The sequence below is a fragment of the Syngnathus scovelli genome, unplaced genomic scaffold (assembly GCF_024217435.2).
Source record: "Syngnathus scovelli strain Florida unplaced genomic scaffold, RoL_Ssco_1.2 HiC_scaffold_29, whole genome shotgun sequence".
In the NCBI taxonomy this organism is placed as follows: domain Eukaryota; kingdom Metazoa; phylum Chordata; class Actinopteri; order Syngnathiformes; family Syngnathidae; genus Syngnathus; species Syngnathus scovelli.
Window position 1 is genome coordinate 112,501 of NW_026061381.1, and position 23,452 is coordinate 135,952.

The 23,452-nt window shown below is 47.2% G+C and overlaps 1 protein-coding gene across 5 annotated transcripts in view; it reads right to left on the reverse strand.

Moving 5' to 3' along the window:
• Positions 1-11,932, reverse strand: part of LOC125993437 (1-phosphatidylinositol 4,5-bisphosphate phosphodiesterase delta-3-A-like) — an 82,287-nt gene extending 70,355 nt beyond the window's left edge. For 2 of the 5 annotated variants that reach the window (XR_007490219.2, XM_049761981.2), the window contains exons 1-2: positions 11,472-11,931; positions 2,143-2,198 (exon numbers count right to left, since the gene is read on the reverse strand). Coding sequence is in view for 4 of the 5 variants with exons in the window: in XM_049761981.2 (XP_049617938.1) it covers positions 2,143-2,198; positions 11,472-11,562 (147 nt within the window). In the remaining variant the exon portion in view is untranslated. Of the gene's footprint in view, positions 1-2,142; positions 2,199-11,471 lie in introns of all 5 variants that reach the window. The other 3 variants (XM_049761979.2, XM_049761977.2, XM_049761980.2) reach the window with 2 other exon arrangements.
• Between the last annotated feature and the right edge of the window lie 11,520 nt (positions 11,933-23,452).

Consider the following 23,452-nt stretch of genomic DNA (forward strand, 5'->3'; position numbering starts at 1 on the left):
TTTTGAAATACGTGGGCATAGGCTGGGTCATTGCGATTATTCACAATTAATCGCAATAGCCACAAAATCCTCCAAAAAGTCAAAAGTAGTGTATAGCAGTTTTTATTTTAATGTATAGCCGCATAAATGAAAGTGCCAAAAAATGTGATGGGCTAAGACTTTTGACAATTTTTATACACCAACATTGAAATAAAGTTTAAAGTGTAAAAAATGTAATCAAGGCAAACTAAAGCTTATTGCCACTGCCAGGGCATCAATGTTACCCTGTTTGTCCTATTAACAAATAAATAAAACACTACTACAAGTAATACTACGACTACGACTACTACTTCTACTTCTACTACTACTACTACTATTCATACTAATAATACTAATAATCCATTCATCCATTCATCCATTTTCTATACCGCGAGCATCCTGGAGCCTATCCCAGCAGTCATCGCGCAGTAGGCGGGGGACACCCTGAATCGGTTGCCAAGAGGGCACACAGAGACAAACAACCATCCGCACTCGCACTCACACCTAGGGGCAATTTGGAGTGCTCAATCGGCCTACCAAGCATATTTTTGGGATGTGGGAGGAAACCGGAGTGCCCGGAGAAAACCCACACAGGCACGGGGAGAGCATGCAAACTCCACATAGGGAGGGCCGGAGGTGGAATCGAACCTGCACCCTCCTAACTGATAATAATGATAATACTAATATTAATAATAATAACTAAAAAATGCAATTTCTGGAGAAATTGCACGTGAAGGCGAAGAAGCTGAATAAATATGTGGGGAATGCTATGTTTAAAGTTGGAACGGGTTGAATCAGTTGAAAAATGTAGAAATTAAAAGGGAAAAACGAAATTCTGGAAAATTTGGCATGAATTTCATTATTGAAAATTTAGAATTTTTGGTAAGTGGGAAGTTGTCGAATAGGTAGGCATAAGATGAGCATTTTTAAGTTGGAACGGGTTGAATCGGTTGAAAAAAACGAAATTTGGGAGAATTTGGCGTGAATTTCAAAATTGAAAATTTTGAATTTTTGGTAAGTGGGAATTTGTGGAATAGGTAGGCAAAAGATGAACAGTTGAAAGTTGGAATGGGTTGAATCGGTTGAAAAATGTAGAAATTAGAAGTGAAAAACGAAATTTTGTGAAATATTATGGAAATGTTAAACGTGAAAATGTGAAATTTTTAAATTTTGCAATTTGGGGAATGTTGAAAATCTTCTCCAATGTGATTTGAATGTGCTGAATGATGTGAATTTCGAATTGGAATGACGTAAATGTGAAATGTTGAATGTGCCATTAAGAATGAATGGGGAAAAATTTGCCGTAAATTTGCGAATTTTGTGAAAACGGAAAACTTTTGGAATGAAATGAATGCAAGCACCCCTCACGTGAATTTTTGGAATATGTTGAAATAGGAATGGAGTGAATCGGATGAATTATGTAACAGTAGTAGAACATCAAAAAAGTGCGAGGAATAAAATATAATGATAAAGTAAATGGCGCAGAATAACATAAGTGTGAAGGCCTTTACCTTCACACTAATAATAATAATAATAATAAGAAGAAGAAGAAGAAGAAGAAGAAGAAGCAACAGACTTTCCCAATAAAAGAAATACTATAAACTGACTTAATGCGTGATAAAATTATTAAGGCCATTAATATACACTGCTCAAGAAAATTAAAGGAACACTTTGAAAACACATCTGATTTCAATGGTGAAACAATTTTTTTTTTTTATACATATACTGATATGGACAGTTTAATGTCTCAAGAACAAAAGGATGCCACATCTTTTGATGGAAATAAAAGTTTTCAGCCTACAGAGGGCTCAGTATATAGACACCCCAAAAATCTCAGTGAAAAAATGATATGGCAGGCTCATCCATTTTGCTTAAATTCAATTTCTGCAACTCAAAATTCTTTTCAATATCTCGTTATTGCCCCTCTAGTGCACCTGTTGTTAATTCCATCAACACCAATGCAGCAAAAACTGATCAACAACCCCCTCTGCCACGTACCTGACCAAAACCTTATCAGAAAAGTCTAATTGAATTCATGCCATACCCTGATAAAAAACTGTTGTTTTAAATTGTGTTAAATTCTGCAAGCCATAAGGTCAACATTCAATTCAAGATACGTCATACCTTAACCATATTGGAGCCCCGCAACATCCACTTGACATCTTCATCATCCTGCAATCCTGTAAGGAAAAAAAACAGCAACATTTGCTAAGGAAAGGCATATTATAAAGCCACCATGAAGTATCTCTACTCTACTCTCTAGTTTTAAATACCGTAATTTTCGGACTATAAGACGCTACTTTTTGCTTAAGTTTAAACCTTGCGGCTTGTCATACGGTGCGGTGTATCTGTGGATTTTTCGTGATTTTTGTGATGACTAATACATTTATACACTTGTAAAAAGGCTGCGTTGTGCGGTACCGCTTTGCTGGGCGAAGGAATATGTGACACGGTCACTGGGGCGAAGAGTGGTGTGTTGATCGTATGTCCATCCACCTGGCAAATAATGCCGTATAATTGACACAAAGAAGAGACAGAATGAGATCAAGACGAACATTACTGAAGAAAGTAAGCTTTTATACACAGACCCTCATTATGGGGGACAAAAGAAATGCCGCTTTCAAGTTAAAAGCGGTCGATTTGGCTCTTAACGTAGAAACTATAGCTGCTCATACATGCACTTTAGATTTTCTTCCAGTCACTAGGGAGCGCTGGGCTATTGTTGATCTTGTTCTGTCACCCTTTTCTTTATTTATTTCCCAGTCACGTCTACTCCGGAGCAATACGTGTAGCTCGCTAGTTTAATGTAACTTAGCGCTTTGTGCATGAATAAAATGAGCATGAATAGACCCTCATCATGGAAAATGCTAGAAGAAATGCATGAAAGCGACAACAAAAGAGAGACAGAGAAAGTGTGTGGCGAAGTATATCTGACGCTATTCCAATACGACACTGAGGAGGAAGACTTCAATGGTTTCAGTGCACAGGAGGAAGATGAAGACAGCTCTCAGTGACTTTTACTGATGTGTTTTTTTGAATCCAGCCCTATTAGTGCTGTGTTGCTTCCGTGTTGCTGCTGTGATACAAGAGATTCAAGAGATTCAAGAGTTTTTTATTCGCCATGTTTGAGCGTGCCAAACAAGGAATTTGACTTCGGTAAATCACAGCCTCTGTTCAACATTTAGGTGACTAACAACAGCACTCAGGACATGTGAAGAACGAAAGATATTCTCAAACACCCCCTGATCTTAAACTCCCAAGAGGGCAAGGAAAAAACTCAAAACTCCAGCTAGGGGAAATGAGAAACCTTGAGAAGAGACCACAGATGGGAGGGTCCCTCTTCTAGGATGACCAGGCTGCAATGGATGCAGAGAGGACACATAGTACAAACAGTGTAGACAAAAAAGGTGTGGCAAGCGGGATGTTATTGCACAGTAATGACTCTGAGACTCTAAGAGTGGTGTGAGTTCATCAGAGCGACAGCCTGGGGGAAGAAGCTGTCTCTGTGTCTGCTGGTTTTAGTGTACAGAGCTCTATAACGGCGTCCGGAGGGGAGTAGTTCAAACAGGCTGCAACCTGGGTGCGAAGGGTCTGTTGAGATGTTACTTGCAACTTTCCTGGTCCTGGACAGGTACAAGTCTTGGATAGATGGGAGGTTGATTCCAATTATCTTTTCTGCAGTCCTTATTGTCCGTTGCAGTCTGTGCTTGTCTTGTTTGGAGGCCGATCCAAACCAGACAGTGATGGAGGTGCAGAGGACAGACTGGATGATGGCAGTGTAGAAGGTCTTCAGCAGCTCCCGTGGCAGGTTGAACTTCTTGAGCTGTCTCAGGAAGTACAGCCTCTGCTGGGCCTTCTTCCGGACAGAGTCTATGTGGCCGGTCCATTTCAGGTCCCGAGAGATTGTGGTTCCCAGGAACTTGAAGGTGTCTGATGAGAGAATAGTATTACTGCAGATAGTGAGGGGTGAAAGTGGTGAAGGGCCTCGCCTGAAGTCCACTGTCATCTCCACGGTCTTGAGCGGGTTCAGGTCCAGGTGGTTTTGGCTGCACCAGTGGACCAGCCGCTCCACCTCCTGTCTGTACGCAGTCTCATCACCGTTCTGGATCAGTCCGATGAGAGTGGTGTCGTCTGCATACTTCAGGAGCTTCACGGAAGAGTCACTTGCGGAAAAATCGTTGGTGTAGAGGGAGAAGAGCAGTGGGGAGAGGACGCATCCCTGAGGGGCTCCAGTGTTGGTGGTCAGGGTGTCAGATGTGATGCTCCCCAGCCTCACACGCTCCCGCATCACAGGCATTGTTTGGAGAGAAAAGTTAAGGTATGTTATTAAAACTTTAAAAACTCTTTCTGTGTACCGTCTTTCTTTGTAATTAACACGCGCGCACATGCGGCTTATGTATGAAAAAAAACCAATATTTTCCCCTATTTTTTGCTCATGCAGTTTATAATCAGGTGCATAGTCCAGAAATTACAGTATATTGTTTCACCTCTTTGAATTCTTGTGTTTTGATAATAGTACTTATGTTACAGGGGATTCCAAAATCGATACCCCCAAAATTACTCAGTAATTCCTCTTGGAAAACTGGAAAGAAAAATTGCACCTAACACAAGAAAATTATATTGTGTGTTGTGTAGAGCGAGCAAACATAGCAATCCCTACTCTCAATATGATTCATAAGATATTCAATTTGAAAATGCATTAATACAAGATTGTATTATCTCACAATGCATTATGGCAAACAGTAGAATCTGGGTCGGTTATTGCACGATGTTGCAAAATAGTGATAAATAGTGTCACGGAACAGAGACAGGGCGACCAAGTGCGGCACAATCCTTTATTGAAAAAGGGGGAAAGGGGAAGTGGAACGATGGACTTGCCGTCTGGCTGGCGTGGCTGAGCAGCAGAGCACAGCGCGTAGTCGGAGGCAGGCAGGTTGTCGAGGCAGGTGGAGATCAGAAGCGTGGTCAAAGGACGAGCAAGTAGTCGGGGCAGGCGGCGATCAAGGCGTGGTCGGTCAGTTTACGGAAGCAGTTGGCAACAGAGATCGTTCAGGGGGCAAAAAGGCAGTGGTGTCACAGGCAGGGTAAGTAGACGAACTGACAACCACTGGCAGAATACACAGAGGTTAAGTAGGGGACCTAACGAGCTGTAGCAAGTGCTGGCAATTCCTTGATTGGGGCTTGGCTGGAAGTCCTCACAGCAAACGCTGGATGGGCTGCCTTGCATTGTTTCTTCTTAGTTGCCAAGACCATAGAGATACAACAGCTAGAGTGTTTGTGTTTGGCGCCGTTCTTTATACTGTAACTCACAGAATTATTTAGTGATTTGAACGCTGATTGGGTTGCTACCAACATCAGACATGCAGCTATAATAGAAGACAAATGCATCATATCATAATTTTACTATAATATTATAATGTCATATTTTTCTGTAATGTTTTAATTTTTAATGTAAAGCGTTTTCAATTATTTTATACATGAAATGTGCTATTCATATAAACCTGCCTTGCCTTGCCTATTATTAGAGCTTTAAGAAAGACACTATTGCAGGATTTCCTGTTCAACATGGCAGTAGAGCAGGGGTGTCAAACTCATTTTTGTCACGGGCCCCATCGGCATAATGGTTTCCTTCGGAAGCCAGTTATCAATAGGCAACAACAGGCTAAACCAGGGATGGGCAAACTACGGCCCGCGGGCCACATCTGGCCCACGGGACCGTTTAATCCGGCCCGCCAACCCTAAATAAATTGTATTATTAAACTTTTTTTTTGGGTCATTTTGCCTGCAATGACTGCGTTTCCCCAGTAGATGGGGAAGCACTCGCCTGCGCATTTACTACCGGAAGCCGTGGCAGAAAGCTCGGTGCACACTCACAAGTGCGTGTACGTACTCAGTAGTACGGAAATGGCGCACTCGCGCACTATTTGTATCAGTGCCGAATTTAGAGCGTGGGCTGTGACGACAGCATTCTTGTAATTTAATTTGTGACGTTATTAAAAAGAATACAGTAGTACACTCAAAAAATCATTGGTCTTAATTAAAATATATGCATTTAATTTGTATCTAGCCTATCGTTTTTTTTAATGGTATGACTCTCACGGGAAATTATTTGTAAAAAATGGGCATGTATGGCTCTGTCCGCCAAAAAGGTTCCCGACCCCTGAACTATAACATCCATCCATCCATCCATCCATCCATCCATCCATCCATCCATCCATGCATCCATGCATCCATGCATCCATCCATCCATTTTCTATACCGCTTGTCCCCACGGGGGTCGCGGGCGTGCAGTCATCGGGTAGTTGGCTGGGGACACCCTGAAATGGTTCCCAGCCGATCGCAGGGCACACAGAAACGAACAACCACCCGCACTCGCACTCACACCTAGGGGCAATTCGGAGTGCTCAATTGGCCTACCTAGCATGTTTTGGGGTGTGGGAGGAAACCAGAGTGCCCGGAGAAGACCCACGCGGGAACAGGGAGAACGTGCAAACTCCACACAGGGAGGGTCGGAGGTGGAATTGAACCGGCACCCTCCTAACTCGGTGGCGCACTGGTTAATTATGTTAACTATAACATAAATAACAATTGTATCTAACCATCCATGTCACTCCAAATCATTAAATCCATTGAAATCTTCGACCTCTGTTTCACTTAAAAAAAAAAACGCCGCTGCTGACTCCGGAAGTACGTGCGGCGCTGACGTCAGACTCATCGTCAGTTGCGGTTCCAGTTATTTCACAGGCCTATATAACTGTATATTAACTGTATATAAACTATATATCAAATAACTATAACATAAATAACAATTTTATCGAACCATTCGTGTCACTCCAAATCATTAAATTCATCGAAATCTTCGTACCCTGTGTTACTTAAAAATACACCGCTGTTGACTCCGGAAGTAGATGTGGCATTGACGTCGGACTCATCGTCAGTTGCGGTTCCAATTATTCCACAGACCTATATAACTATATATAAACTAGCTAAAAACTAAGTCTGAACAAAAGAATACAATGGCTATCATCAATGAAGACATAATGACCAAAATTCAACTACCGTAATTTCCGATGTATAAGCCGCACCGGTGTATAAGCCGCACCAGCTAAAATTCGGGGATATTTTAGTTTTTTTTCTTACATAAGCCGCACCGGACTATAAGCCGCACGTGCACACGAGTTTTTTTTTACAAAGAAAGACAGTACACAGAAAGCCTTTTGGAAGTTTCAATAACATTTTTTAACATGTCTTTCTAAACATTGCCTGTGACGCAGCAGTAGTACCGCAGCAACATGGAAGTGTGCACGCGAGTTATTAACAAAGAAATACTGGACACAGAAAGCTTTTTTTAAAGTTTTAATAACATACCTTAACATTTCTTTCCAAACACTGCCTGTGACGCGGCAGTAATACCGCAGCAAACGGAAGTAACACAGCACTAATAGGGTAAAAGTCACTGAGACGCGGCGGTAACACAGCAGCAATACGGTAGCACAGCACTAACAGGGGTGGTTAAAGTAAAAGTAAAAAAAAGAGCTTCATCGTCTTCATCTTCCTCTTGTGCACTGAAACCATCGAAGTCTTCCTCCTCAATTTCCGATTGGAATAGCGTTAGATATCCTTCGCCACACATTTTTTCAGTATCTCTTTTGTTGTCGTTTTTATCCATTTCTTCTAGCATTTTCCATGATGAGGGTCTGTTCATGCTAATCTTATTCATGCACGAAGCGCTAAATTACATTAAACTAGCGAGCGACACGTATAGCACCAGAGTAGATGGGACCGCGAAATAAAGAAAAGGGTGCCGCGACACAATGTCATCAACATCGACTGCCTTTAGTTTAAAAGCGGCATCATATGCATTTCTTTTGTCCCCCATAATGACGGTTTGTGTATAAAAGCTTCCTTTCAGTAATTGCGTTCTGCGTGATGCGCGAAATGTTGTAAACACAAACTAGCACGTCTTCTTCGGCGCATTATCTCTTCTTCGCCTGTCTCGCTCCTGCTTCCTGCTAGAGCGCCCCCTGGAGGCCGGAGGCCGTAAAAATCCATAAATACGCCGCGCCGCCATTTAAGCCTAAAGGTTCAAAGTAACCTTCTGAATAAAATGCATTAAAAGTTCACATTCATTACAACTTGTTTTTGGTGAGCAAAATGTCAGAAGAATTGAATTTAAATGCTGATTGATTGGGTTTTAATACAATGCAGATGGTCCAAACAGCGCCACTGCTTTGTGTAATCTCTGAGTCACATAGCAGAGTAAGAAAAACTGTTTAGAGCACAGGTGTCATACTCAAGGCCCGGAGGCCAGATACGGCCCGCCACATCATTATATGTGGCCCGCGAAGACAAATTGTGCATCAAATTCGTGTGTCATTACTAGAATTGCAAATTGTCTTCACTTTTAATAATATCCTTTTTTTAAAATATTTGACCAGTTTTTACTCGTCTGATTTGAAAACGAGTTATTTGTCAGTTTGTTTTGTAGCTTTTACTGTATATAATAGTGTTAAGAGTAAAAGTGATCAAGTCATCACAAAAATCACGAAAAAAATCTTATATAAGCCGCACCTGACTATAAGCCGCAGGGTTCAAAATTTTGGAAAAAAGTCACGGCTTATACACCGGAAATTATGGTTTATATAAACTATATATCAAATTATTATAACATCCATCCATCCATTTTCTGAACCGCTTAGTCCTCACGGGGGTCGCGGGTGTGCTGGAGCTATCCCAGCCATCATCGGGCAGTAGGCGGGGTACACCCTACCGGTTGCCAGCCAATCGCAGGGCACACAGAGACAAACAACCATTCGCACTCGCACTCACACCTAGGGACAATTTGGAGTCCTCAATCGGCCTACCAAGCAAGTCTCTAGGATGTGGGAGGAAACTGGAGTGCCCAGAGAAAGCCTACGCGGGCCCGGGGAGAACATGCACACTCCACACAGGGAGGGCCGGAGGTGGAATCGAACTCGCACCCTCATAACTGTGAGGCGGACGTGCTAGCCAGTGCGCCACCGAGCCGCCCAAATGACTATAACATATAAATAACAATTTTATCGAACCATCCGCGTCACTCCAAATTATTAAATCCATCGAAATGTTCGTCCTCTGTGTCACTTATAAACAACTCCGGAAGTACATGCGGCGCTGAGGTCAGACTCATTGTCATGGCGGCTCCAATTATTCCACAGGCCTCGTGCGGGTCATGTGGTTTAAAGTGAAAATAACATGTGATCAACTATACTATAGTAAATGATGTATTAATGATCAAGTAATAATGTGTTAATAATTTCACATATAAATCGCTCCTGATTTTAAGTCCAACCCCCGGCCAAACTATGAAAAAATCATTCGACTTATAGTCCGGAAAATACAGTATTTAGACCCTTTACAAATTTTGAACAAAACAGCCCCAGTTGAACGTTTCACCAAGACAAAATTGGAGACATACAGCCTAAAACCTACAAAACGGAAGTCTGGCAAACATTACATCAATGAAAGTGCCAGTATCCCAATGTGCCAGTACCCCATTTGCAGGGCTTCAAGGGCACGTTATAGCTGTTCACAGCCCTAGTTTTACGTTTTTTCTTTATATCGTCTTGTATGAGCTCCATAATCCCATCTGTGCATTCACCTAGGGACCTAGATAAAAGAGAAATTAAAGGAAGGGAGGAGCAGTTTTGGTGGTTTGAGCGGAAGCCACTTTAAAAACTTGAAATAGCTCACGTGTTCATGGAGGTTGCAACATGCTATAAAAGATAAAATGGAGAGTGGTTGCAACCACGAATGTTTACTGTAGTTGCTTAACCCTTGAAAAAATTACAGACCGTGCTAAATCACAGTAGAACTTCACTTTATGTGCACCCCAAAAACAAAAACAAATTGTATTTAATCAAATGAAATCAAACTTTAAAATGCATGTACACACCTTTGTATGACAATTTTTGACTTGTTTGTATACATCAGATGTACCATTTCATGTGCACATCTCACAGAGGAGTGACCGCAAAGAGAGTATCAAGTGCAGAAAGAGTGTTGAGTGGTTTCATTACCCTGAACCACCTTGCCTTGCCAGGTAAAAGCACATACTTTGGCATACTTCTACGACAAGGTGGACACACTCCTGGAGGGGCTGATTTAGCTCACGCAGAGCCGAACGATATAGAGAAGCAGCCGACCACCATTAGCGGCCCGGCGAGAAGTTTGCAGCTTGGTTAAAAACGGCTAATTACTACCATCAGCGATCACAAACTTCCACACAACGCTCAGCCCAGTGACAACCAGACTACACCCAATCTCTGTCGTAGTCATGGCACCAAAACAAAAACCCAGAGCTAAAGCATGTGGGGGACTCTCTAACATTATCACAGGTTAACGATTTACTGAAACAACAAACAGAGGTTTTTACGGCACTATTGAATCAACAGCAAGAACATTTTAAATATATTGTCAAAATAATCCTGGACAACACAATAATTGATAACATCACAAAGGAACTACAAGAAGTAAAGTTCCACACAGAAGAAAGTTTGATAACATTAAAATGAATCAATGTAAACAAACTGAGCATTATAAAAATATGCAAACCATATTTGAACAACAAAAAACTGTAAATCACAAGTGAACAAACAACAATAAATGAAGGCACAATGAAGAAATCAATGAACAATGACGAAATCAAATTAACATTTCGATATATTGAACATAAGACCTTTGATTTTTAAAATAAACTTGACCCGAAGAATCAATTATATGGAAATAGCCACAACTCTGGCTGTGAATACTAATGATCAATTTAATAATAACATTTAAATATATGCATTATCATGCACTTTAATAGCAGAAGCTATTTAGTGATCAACTAATAAAAGGCTATTGTTTTGTTTTGTTTTTTTCGTGTACATACTATGTTTATTTGAAATAGTTTACAAGACTCGACTATATTCGTTTTAATAGGTATGGTTTTTTTCATCAGTCTAATTTTGCTTTGGGATTTATTTATTTTGTTAAAGAAAATAACGTGCCAATGTGTGAATATGATACAAAACAAGGGGGTTGGACTACATTAGATACGTTATGTCGTTTTGACGTTTTGTCTTTTTACTACCCCGTTTGAACACGAAAACTACAACATGTATTTTCCTTTTTTACTTCCAAACTTTTGGCTCTTTCTGCGTTTATGTCCCGTAAAATCAACGCTGCCTTCTAAAGTGTGGGGTATAGCCACTTATCGTGCTGAAGTAAAAGATTAAACATTAAAATCCACTCCTGTGGGTCAAACGAATCGGGGAATAATTTGCATTGTATTTGACACATTTACATTCAAAACAGCTATCATCCAAGTCCCTTTGATAACAGTTTTTAAGGATGGCAACCAATTACAAGAAAAAGAAAGAAAAAAAAACATTCCAGCATGAGTTTGCAAACAACACACGCAAAATTCTTACCAAGACTTCTTAGTGGATGGATGGCTTTAGAGTTGGACATCGTGCTCCTGGTCTTATCCACGGGGACTGCTTTCCTTCTGTTTCCCAACATAATATTTAGGAGGAGGATTTTGCTTCCCTTTAATCACTGCCGTCTACTTGATGGTTACTTGCTCAGCGCACATACTATTTATCCCCTGCCGCAGTTGATACCTCGTTTATCCAACCTTCTCGTTGCTGACGTCACAAAATACAGTTTTATTAAACACACGAAACCATGCGATTATTATTGACCAATACTGTATCTGTAGGTATAAATTTTGCAAACGTTAAGTAAAAGTAACGCGCTTAAGGCATCGCTCTCAAAATAAAAATTCAAAAAGGCCACTGATATATATCTGGATATACGTATGACATAATTCTAAAACGATAGACTAAATCTACTAAGGCTAGTAATAATAATAATATTTAGAATTTAGAATCACAAAAAAAAAAAATAGTGTATGAACCATCCGGTTAAAGAAAACGAGCAACCGCACAATTAAATAATGTTTGAGTCGATGAAATTTACTTTCTCAATAACACATTTCCGGTTTGGCATAATTGAACGACAGTAACTTGACAGCTGGCAAACGCTAATCGGATTACTGTCGTTTAATTTTAGACAACGAGCAGCGATAGTGTGGCAACCAACGAAATTTATTTTTAGGTTTTGTTGACATCCAGATATTTTACAGACAGATGTATTTACTCATTTATTTAATCACACGCGCGCGCGCGTGCACACAAGCGAGTAACTGTCACACTATCACACTATCAGCCAACCCCTATTTTACAGACGGATATTGACCCCCCAAGTGCAAAATCCATCCATTGGTTAACATTAGACAACCGCGTCAAAGTCACGTGATCTGACTCCAGTTCCTGTCGAAGATTGCCCTTCTGCAAAAAAATAATAAAAGACAACCCCTTTCCGGATTTAAAGGCCTAGAGACATCCCTTTTTTTTTTTTCAATTACAACGGAATTTGATAGAATGTATAAAGTGAACACATTTGCCGCATTGGAATTTAAAAATGGACACCGATTACTAAGAATAAAGCTAAAATTAAATGCCAGTTTATCGATCGGGTTCCGCACGCAGCCACACTGGTGGCGCCATTGCTGTGACGTCACAAGTTGTACATCCGGATCTCAACAAACCCAAACAACATGGCAGATGATAGCGACAGCTCCGTTTCTAGCGGCAATATTAGCATCATTTTATCCGATTCAGAAACCTCTTTTGACGCAGAATATGATGATTCTAGCAGTTCACTTGGGCTGAGCTGAGCACATTTTCTGAATTGTGCCCCTCCCGTCACTCTGGTTAGGTTGGCATAGTAAAATTGCTCTTGGGGGCTTTAGAGTGCCGAGTTGATCTCGGCACATGAAGAAAAGACTACCTGCAACGTTTGGTTTAGGTTTTATAAGCATTTTTAATTTTATTGCTTAAATCGCATTTTCTCGACGAGCTGAGCACGTTTTCTGAATTGTGCCTCTCCCGTCACTGTGGTTAGGTTGGCATAGTAAAAAGTTCTCAGGGGGCTTTAGAGTGCCGAGTTGACCACTGCGCATGGAGAAATGAACATCTGCAGCGCTTGGTTTAGGTTTTAGGCGCATTTTTAATTTTATTGCTTAAATCGCATTTTTTCGACGAGCTGAGCACGTTTTCTGAATTGTGCCCCTCCCGTCACGCTTCGACATACTATTCAAAGTCAAAGTCTCAAAGTCTCCTTTATTGTCAATTCCTCCGCATGTCAAGACACACAAAGAGATCGAAATTACGTTTCTCACTCTCCCAGGGTGACAAGACAGAGTTCACAACGCGCATACAAGTAAACAACACAGGAATATTAAAACAAGAAGATGAACAATAAGAGTGATAGCACGCTAGCCGCTCCCGATGCACAGCAGAGTCCGGAAAGATGACAGTCAACCAGGACACTGTGAACACGAGCACACAGCAGGCACGCAATGTCCGGTTCGTGGATCCTATCAGGCGAACGCAACCCATCTTGTCGTCCCGCGAACGAACGTACGCCAGGAGAATGGAAGGCACGGCTAGGCGAGCTGGGTTGGCCGCAAACCTGGCCCGATGGTCTCCGCGCTGGCCCCTCTTCTCTTTTTGTTTACATTCACTGAAGCTAAACGCGTACAACTTGAGACGTCATGAGACGTCACTTCCGGCTGGCGGCTCGGTGCAGTCAAACTTGTCTGCGCGGCAAATTTAAATTATATTTTTCAGAGCAACAGCTTCCTTTTCGTTGTTTCGATCGTCAATTTATATTTATAAGCCCATAAGCTAACTAAAACCGATTTATGCATATACCGGTGTCTCTGGGCCTTTAAGCTTCCGCAATTCTGCTGTAACAGCCTCTGACAGCTGCTGGAGATCATTACCTATACAGAAGATGTTTGTGTCATCAGCAAAAATGACACATTTCAGAATTGTTGAGACATCGCAGATTTTGTTTATGTATAATATGAATAATTTTGGTCCCAATATCGACCCTTGCGGTACACCACAAGTTATATCCAAAAGAGAGGATTTTATTTCGCCCACCTGCACAAACTGTTTTCTGTTTTCAATGTAACTTTTTAACCATTGTAGCCCCACCCCTCTGATCCCATACCTTTGAAGTTTTTGCAATAGTATATCATGATTTATTGTGTCGAAGGCTTTTTTCAGATCAATAAAAACACCCTCTGCAAATTTCTTATCGTCAATGGCCCTTGATACTTCTTCCACTAAGTCCACTAAAGCCATGGCAGTTGACCTGTTGGTTCTGAAGCCATACTGACTGTCTGTGAGCAATTTATGTTTTTCAATGAAGCTGTCCAATCGTACAACAAAAGGTTTCTCGAGAATCTTGGAAAACTGGGAGAGTAGTGAAATTGGCCTATAGTTGCTAAAGGTATTTTTGTTTCCAGCTTTGTATACTGGGATCACCTTGGCAGTTTTCATTTTGCTCGGAAAGTAGCCTTGGTTGAAAGACAGGTTACTGATGTTTGTTAAGGGGTCTGCAATGGTGTCAATTACATGCTTTATTAAAGTCATATCGAGACCATTCCAGTCTAATGATGTTTTGTTCTTAAATTTACTGACAACATCAATAATTTCCTTTCTATCTGTCTGTTTTAAAATGATGCTGGCTGGATTTCTCTCACCCTGGAATCTCTCAACACCTCTTCCTTGTGGACGGTTTATTTCGATTGCAAGTTTAGGCCCCACATTTACAAAGAAATTATTAAATAGAGTATACTGACTCTGTTTCCTCTCACATCACGAATTGCATTGATGATGTGACCCACACAAAATTCATCGTCACTCGGGCTAACTGGAAGCCATGGCTGACAGGGGCTGTCCTCAGGGACAAAGCCTTCAGAGCGGGTGATGAGGCTGGCTTAAGAACAGTGAGGGCCAACCTGTCCCGGGACATCAAGGAAGCGAAAAGCATTCTCTTGCAAGATTACCGCCCACTTCAAGGATGGCAGGGACGCAGGGAGCCTATGGCAGGGCATTCAGGCCATCACGGACTACAGGCCCGCGCCGCAGAGCTGTGAGGGTGACATCCGTCTGCTCAACGATCTGAACCGCTTCTTTGCTCGCTTCGACGCTCAGAACAGCACTTGCCCGCTGAAGACCCTTCCCCCTCCACACGAGCAACCCCTGTGCCTCTCTGCCGATAGCGTGAGGAGGGTGCTTGCCGCTATCAACACCCGTAAGGCGGCGGGCCCTGACAACATCCCAGGTCGAGCGCTGAAGGACTGTGCTGGGGAGCTGATGGGTCGTCCTGCTCCATGCTCCACCCCCGACCGTGACAGAATGAGCCGACCACTACAACGACCAGCGCTTGGACCCCCCTCCATCACCAGCTTCCACTGCGACGCCCGATCCACGTCTGAGCAGGTTCCATCGCCGTGGGCTCCACAGCTGCCGTCGAACTTGCTCCCGCGACTCCGAACCCGCGGCCGCCATCGGAGTGCTTCTGGCGCCAGCGGCTTTGCGGCCGCGATCGGACTCTGGTGCCGCGACGCCGGACCCACGGCCGCCGTTGGAGTGCCTCCCGGCGTCATCAGACTCACGGCCGCCATCGGGCTCCACCCCAGCGTCGCAGGACCCGCGAACGTCAGCAGACATCTAAGCCAGCTGCGTCGGACCCGCGATCGTCCCTGGCTCCACTCCCACTGCTGCGGCGCGTGATGGCTCTTGCCGCCGCGCACAGCCCCGCCTTCCGAATGCCACCGATCGCAGTACGGACTGTCAGAGTTGCCGCCGATCGAGGTTCAGACTTCCAGAATCGCCGCCAATTACTGTACGGACTTCCAGAGTCGCCATCCGAATGCATTCTATGTTTGGGTTGCCGCCCGAGTGCGGTTCATGTTTGTGTTTCCGCCGATTGCGGTTCTGTCCCCGAAGTCGCCGCCCGAGTGCGGTTCTGTCTCCGAAGTCGCCGCCCGAGTGCGGTTCTGTCCCCCAAGTCGCCGCCAGAGTGCGGTTCTGTCCCCCAAGTCGCCGCCAGAGTGCGGTTCTGTCCCCGAAGTCGCCGCCCGAGTGCGGTTCTGTCCCCGAAATCGCCGCCCGAGTGCGGTTCTGTCCCCCAAGTCGCCGCCAGAGTGCGGTTCTGTCCCCGAAGTCGCCGCCCGAGTGCGGTTCTGTCCCCCAAGTCACCGCCAGAGTGCGGTTCTGTCCCCTAGGTCGCCGCCCGAGCGCGGTTCTGTTCCCCGAAGTCGCCGCCCGAGTGCGGTTCTGTCCCCGAAGTCGCCGCCTGAGCGCGGTTCTGTTCCCCGAAGTCGCCGCCCGAGTGCGGTTCTGTCCCCGAAGTCGCCGCCTGAGCGCGGTTCTGTTCCCCGAAGTCGCCGCCCGAGTGCGGTTCTGTCCCCGAAGTCGCCGCCCGAGTGCGGTTCTGTCCCCGAAATCGCTGCCCGAGTGCGGTTCTGTCCCCCAAGTCGCCGCCAGAGTGCGGTTCTGTCCCCTAGGTCGCCGCCGGAGTGCGTTTCTGTCCCCTAGGTCGCCGCCCGAGCACGGTTCTGTTCCCCGAAGTCGCCGCCCGAGTGCGGTTCTGTCCCCGAAGTCGCCGCCCGAGTGCGGTTCTGTCCCCGAAGTCGCCGCCCGAGTGCGGTTCTGTCCCCCAAGTCACCGCCAGAGTGCGGTTCTGTCCCCTAGGTCGCCGCCCGAGCGCGGTTCTGTTCCCTGAAGTCGCCGCCTGAGTGCGGTTCTGTCCCCGAAGTCGCCGCCTGAGCGCGGTTCTGTTCCCCGAAGTCGCCGCCCGAGTGCGGTTCTGTCCCCGAAGTCGCCGCCCGAGTGCGGTTCTGTCCCCGAAATCGCCGCCCGAGTGCGGTTCTGTCCCCCAAGTCGCCGCCAGAGTGCGGTTCTGTCCCCTAGGTCGCCGCCGGAGTGCGGTTCTGTCCCCTAAGTCGCCGCCCGAGCACGGTTCTGTTCCCCGAAGTCGCCGCTCGTGTGCGGTTCTGTCCCCGAAGTCGCCGCCCGAGTGTGGTTCTGTCCCCCAAGTCTCCGCCCGAGTGCAGTTCCATTCCCCAAGTCGCCGCCCGAGTGCGGTTCGGTTCCCCAAGTCGCCGCCCGAGTGCGGTTCGGTTCCCCAAGTCGCCGCCCGAGTGCGGTGCGGTTCGGTTCGGTTCCCCAAGTCGCCGCCCGAGTGCGGTGCGGTTCGGTTCCCCAAGTCGCAGCCCGAGTGCGGTTCGGTTCCCCAAGTCGCCGCCCGAGTGCGCTTCGGTTCCCCAAGTCGCCGCCCGAGTGCGGTTCGGTTCCCCAAGTCGCTGCCCGAGTGCGGGTTGGTTCCCCTAGTTTTTTTTGGGACGTCCCTTGTGTGTGTGGGGGGGGGGGTTCTGTCACGTCTCGTCCCCAACTGCTCCACTATGTGTCTGTTGTCTTGGTTTCTGTCTGTGTGCTCGCCCCTCCCCTCCTGTGTGCCCATGATCAGTGTGATTGTTCCCACCTGCCTCTCGTTACCTGTCGTGTATAAAAGTCCTGTCTGCGCCTCACTCCCTGTCGGATCATTGGTTGCTGTCGTGTTGGTTGCTGTCGCGTTGGTTGCTGTCGTGTCGTCAAAGTCAAAGTCAAAGTCAAAGTCAGCTTTATTGTCAATTTCTCCACATGCCAAAGACACACAAAGAAACCGAAATTTCGTTCCCCCCTATCCCACGGTGACAAGACATGGCTCACAACAGACAAACAAGTAACAAGTATAACAAAAGCGTGCTGAATAAATAATGAATAAATAACACAACAATAAATAAATAAATAAGAGGAGCAGAAAAAAAAAAGGAGCAAGTGCGCGTACAGCAGACATTCCCGAAAATAGCGCAACAGTGCCACACGCTACGCAGAAGGGGGTAGCGAGTTCAGGGCCCTAACAGCCTGGGGAAAGAAGCTGTTGGCAAGTCTGGTGGTGCGGGAGCGCAGGCTCCTGTACCTCTTCCCAGAGGGCAGAAGGTCAAACAAAGAGTAAGCCGGGTGACTCACATCTCTGGCAATCGAGGTTGCCTTGCGGGCGAGATGGGAGGTGTAAATGTCCTTCAGGGAGGGGAGCGAAGCACCAATAATCTTACCAGCCGTATTCACTATGCGCTGCAGGGCCTTCAAGTTCTGTTCAGTGCAGTTACCACCCCAGACAGCGATGCAACTGGTGATGACGCTCTCAATAGTGCCACGGTAGAATGTAGACAGGACTGCCTGAGGAGCACATGCACGCCTGAGCTTCCGCAGGAAGTACAGGCTGCGCTGAGCTTTCTTTGCCAGTGACGAGGTGTTTGCGGACCAGGAGAGGTCCTCACTGATGTGCACCCCCAGGAACTTGGTGCAGCTCACCCTCTCCACCACAGCACCATCGATGATCAGCGGCAGGTGTGTTGTGTGACCCTTCCGGAAGTCAACAATGATTTCCTTGGTCTTATTAACGTTCAGCAGGAGGTTGTTGTCCCTGCCCCACGTGGTCAGAAGGTCAACCTCCGACCTGTACCGAGTCTCGTCGCCCTTTGTGATGAGACCCACCAGAGTCGTGTCGTCGGCAAACTTCACTATGCGGTTGTCGCTGTAGGTCGCAGTGCAGTCATGCGTCAGCAGGGTGAAGAGTAATGGACTGAGCACGCAGCCCTGGGGGGCCCCCGTGCTCAGCGTGATGCTGGCGGAGATTTTGTCGCCAACACGCACCACCTGAGGCCTCTGACAGAGGAAGTCCAGTATCCAGTTGCAGAGGGAGGTACTGAGGCCCAGCTCGCCGAGTTTGCAGATGAGTCGCTGCGGCACAATGGTGTTGAAGGCAGAGCTGAAGTCCACAAACAGCAACCTCACATATGAGTCCTTTCTCTCCAGATGGGTGAGGGCCGAGTGGAGGGCAGAGCAGATGGCATCCTCAGAGGACCGCTTGGCACGGTACGCAAACTGGAAAGGGTCAATGGTGGGGGGGAGAACGGACTTGATGTGCTCCATGACCAGCCGCTCAAAGCACTTCATGATGATGGGCGTCAGTGCCACAGGGCGGTAGTCATTGAAGCAGGACGGTGCAGGTTTCTTCGGCACAGGAACGATGGTGGCAGCCTTGAAACACGAGGGGACGATGGCCTGCTGCAGGGAAACGTTAAAGATGTCCGTGAAGACACCCGACAGCTCCCCAGCGCAGTCCTTCAGCGCTCGACCCGGGATGTTGTCAGGGCCCGCCGCCTTACGGGTGTCAATAGCGGCAAGCGCCCTCCTCACACCGTTGGCAGAGAGGCGCAGGGGCTGCTCGTGTGGGGGGGGAGTGGTCTTCAGCGGGCAAGTGCTGTTCTGGGCGTCGAAGCGAGCAAAGAAGCGGTTCAGATCGTTCAGCAGACGGACGTCGCCCTCACAGCTCCTCGGCGCGGGCTTGTAGTCCGTGATGGTCTGAATGCCCCGCCAAAGGCTACGTGCGTCCTTGCTGTCCTTGAAGTGGGTGGAGACCTTGCACGAGAACGCCTTCTTCGCTTCTTTGATGCCTCGGGACAGGTCGGCCCTCGCTGTCCTCAAGCCAGCCTCATCCCCCGCTCTGAAAGCCTTGTCTCTGGCCCTCAACAGTCTGAGGACAGCCCCCGTCAGCCACGGCTTCCAGTTCGCGCGAGTGACGACGGATTTCGAGCAAGTCACATCATCGATGCACTTCGTGATGTAAGAGGTAACAGAGTCAGTATACTCCTCTATGTCCGTCCAATCGTTGTAGGTGGCTGCCTGCTTAAACAAGTCCCAGTCAGTGGTGTCGAAGCAGTCACGAAGTGCATCGGAGGCACCCTCAGGCCACACTCGAACCTGCCTCCGAACCGGCCTGGATGCCTTTACCAATTGTCTGTATGCGGGCAAAAGCAAAACGGTGAGATGGTCAGAAAGCCCCAGATGGGGGAGGGGGGTGGCTTTGAAAGCTCCCTTTTGCGCCGAGTAGACTAGGTCCAGGAAGCTGTCGCCACGTGTCGGAAAAGGAACATGCTGGTGAAGCCTCGGGAAAACAGACTTCAGGTTGGCATGATTGAAGTCTCCAGCGAAGATGGTGAAACCGTCAGGGTGCGCTGTTTGCTGTTCACTGACAGCCTGGTACAGTTCACCAAGCGCCGCGATCCTGTCTCCTTCGATGTTGGAAGGCGGGATGTATACCGCGACTAGCAGAATCGCGGTAAATTCCCTCGGCAGATAAAAAGGACGGCACTTAATGATCACAAACTCCACAAGCGGCGAGCAGTGCTTACATACCACCACAGAGTCCCGGCACCATTCTTCTCGGATGTAGACGCATATTCCACCTCCACGCGACTTTCCCCCTCGTACAATGGCACGGTCCGCCCGATAGCACGCTAGCCGCTCCAGGTGCACTGCAGAGTCCGGAATGTTGTCACTCAACCAGGTCTCGGTGAACACGAGCACACAGCAGTTCCGCACCGTCCGGTTCATAGACCTCAGCAGGCGAACGTAATCCATTTTGTTGTCCAGCGATCGAACATTCGCCAGAAGAATGGAGGGCACCGCCGGTCGCGCTGGGTTGGCCGCCAGCCTGGCCCGGACGCCTCCGCGCTTGCCCCTCTTCTGCCTCCTCGCACACCGTTTCCGACGGCTCCCAACCGGGGGAGGAATAGCGGGTGAGGTCGGCGACGTTTCAGGACGTAGCAGTCCGAGCGCCTTTAATGTCGACGCTTCAAAGTCCAGAACGCCGCAAAACCCACTTCTGCCGATGTCAAGCAGAACCTGCCTGCTGTACTTGTAGCACGGACGAGACGAACACACAAGACTGTCGGACGAACACTCATTAGACGAACAAATCACCGTACCGACGGGACAGAGAGTGGCCGCTGCGTGTGCACGCGCCGCCATCTTTATGTATTTCTTCATTGCGGTCTTCATGTCCTTTTGGTTCCTGTCGGTTTCAAGTATGTTTTGGTTGGGAAGTCGTTTTGTTAAGTCATGTCAGTTTACCGAGTCTGTATTTTGAGTTCCGCCAATAAACCCTGGTCCAAGCTGCACTTGGTCGTCCTGCTCCATGCTCCACCCCCGACCGTGACACATATATCCTTAATGGCAGCAGTCATACGGTTGACAATCCTGTATTTTAGTCTTTTATCTACATATAAGGCTGCCCCCCTCCCCTTTTATCAGCCCTATTAATGAAGTTTAGTTCATACCCTTCTAGATCAAAGTCCACCCCTTTCTCCAGGCTCAGCCAGGTTTCTGAGATGGCTATGACACTAAAGGGTGTGGCGAATGGTCCTAAGTAATCTTTTATATTTAGAAAATTTGTATATAAGCTTCTGCTGTTTCGGTGTATGATCGATACTCCATGTTCAAGATTAAATTTACTTTTAAATTGGTCATCAGTGTAGTAATTACAGTTGATCTCATAATTAAATAAGTTACCGTAGTGTCCTGTCGACCAGTGTGAGAGGCCATGGATGGCGTCGCAATCAAGGCCACCTGCACTTCTCAGGCAAACAGGCCTCGGAGAGTCCATAGAGATATCACAAAGCAGAGTGGTGCCAGCGTCGTCGAATGCCACCTCATGCAACTGCAGTCCAGCAGTGGATGAACAGCAAGCCTGCACGTCCGGCTCAGTGGCCTGCTCTGCTGCCATGCTGCTGTAGTCCAAGCCGAGGTGGACTGCTCCCGCAACAGCACGTAGAGGCAGTCTGAAACCTGGTTGTGTTTTCCAGAAAGGCGTGCAATGTCCATTGTGATTTCCGAAATGTAAGTCAGCTGCCGCTGTTGCCTGCCAGAGCATGGTTGAACGACTTCGGACATTGTGGAAGTCAAAGGCTCGTGGTCCACAAAAACGGTGAACCGGCGTCCCTCCAGCAGTGAATGAAAGTGTCGGATGGCGAGGTACACACCAAGTAGCTCCTGGTCGAAGATGCTATACTTCCGTTCACTGGGACACAACTGCCTTCTGAAACAGGTGAGCGGCTGCCAAGCATAACCCACCCATAATTTGTAAACAGCCTTAGCCAGGGCAGTCTTAGCGTCTGCAAAAGCATTGTCCCTTTTTGGGTTCTAGTCCACAGGGTGTTTTGGCTTGCCACCTTTCAGAGCGTCATACAAGGGTCACATGGTTTGGGCAGCCCTGAGGAGAAAACTGTGGTAAAAGTTAACCATGCCAAGGAAATCCTGTAAGACTTTGACAGTGACTGGGCGCGGGAAAGTAGTGATGACCTCTACTTTTGACGGGAGAGGACCGATCCCATCCTTTGTGACTCTGTGCCCCAGAAAGTCCATGGTGGAAAGGTCAAACTCGCACTTGACAGGATTGATGATGAGCCCGTGCTCTGTAAGGTGCTCAAACAGAGTGCGAAGGTACAAAAGGTGCTCTGAAGGCGATGAACTGGCCACCCGGATGTTGTCAAGGTACACAAACACAAAAGGCAGATCCCATAACACGTAGTCCATGAGCCGCTGGAAAGTTTGAGCAGCATTTTTGAGCCAAACTGGTGTGTGCAGGAACTCAAACAAACCAAATGATGTGATCACAGCTGTGTTTGGGATGTCGAGAGGGTGTGCGGGCACCTGAAGGAAACCGTCTTCAAAAAAATGACCTTGCCAGCCAGGTGTGCTGAAAAATCCTGGATGTGGGGCACCGGGTAGCGGTCAGTCGTTGTCACGTCGTTGACCCGTTGGTAGTCCCCGCAAGGACTTCAGCCCCCTCCTGGTTTGTGGACGAGGTGCAGGGGGGAGGCCCAAGGGTTGTTGGAGCGTCGAACAATCCCCAGGCGCTCCATGGACTCGAACTCCGTCTTGGCTACGGCAAGCTTGTTTGGCTCGAGGCAACGAGCGCGGGCGTATATGGGCAGGCCAGTGGTGTCAATGTGGTGCTCGACACTGTGCTTTGCTGTGTAAGAGAAGGTGGGCAGCGACCTTGGCCATCACAAAGTCCCAGCCAAAGCGATGCCCCCAAATACACAGTTCGACACGGCTTGTGCCGTACGTACGGATAGGGCTTCCATTGGCAGCTTCCATGGGGGGGGGGCGTGGGTGTTCGCCACCACATCCTCCTGTGAAGCAGGCAGTAGACTCCACTGCGCCCCTGTGTCGCAGAGGAAACGTCGGCCAGAGACGGAGTCTTTGATGTAGAGCAGCCTGCCGGCATGGCCGACGCTCACGGCCACTAGTGAGCGCCAGCCTTGATGTTTCCGACACCACCGAAGCTGCATAGAGAGCGGCATCGTTTTGCTTTGGAGCCAAACTTGGCATGGTAACAGCACACACCCGAAGACTTTTGACGAGGCGGAGCTGCTGCGACGAGCGTGTGACCATCCAGTACATCAGATCCAAGACCAGTAGGGAGGAGGGCAGCTGTGCAGGGCTGCTGACAAGCCTGGACACACTTGTCAGCCTCAGCTGAAACATCTCTGCAATCTGTGCTGGCAGTCTTGGCCAAAGCAGCTCTCACATGAGCAAGCAGTTGGCGCAGGAAAGGGTAGAGGTAAAGGAAATCCGGCTTGTGGTCACCCAGCAGA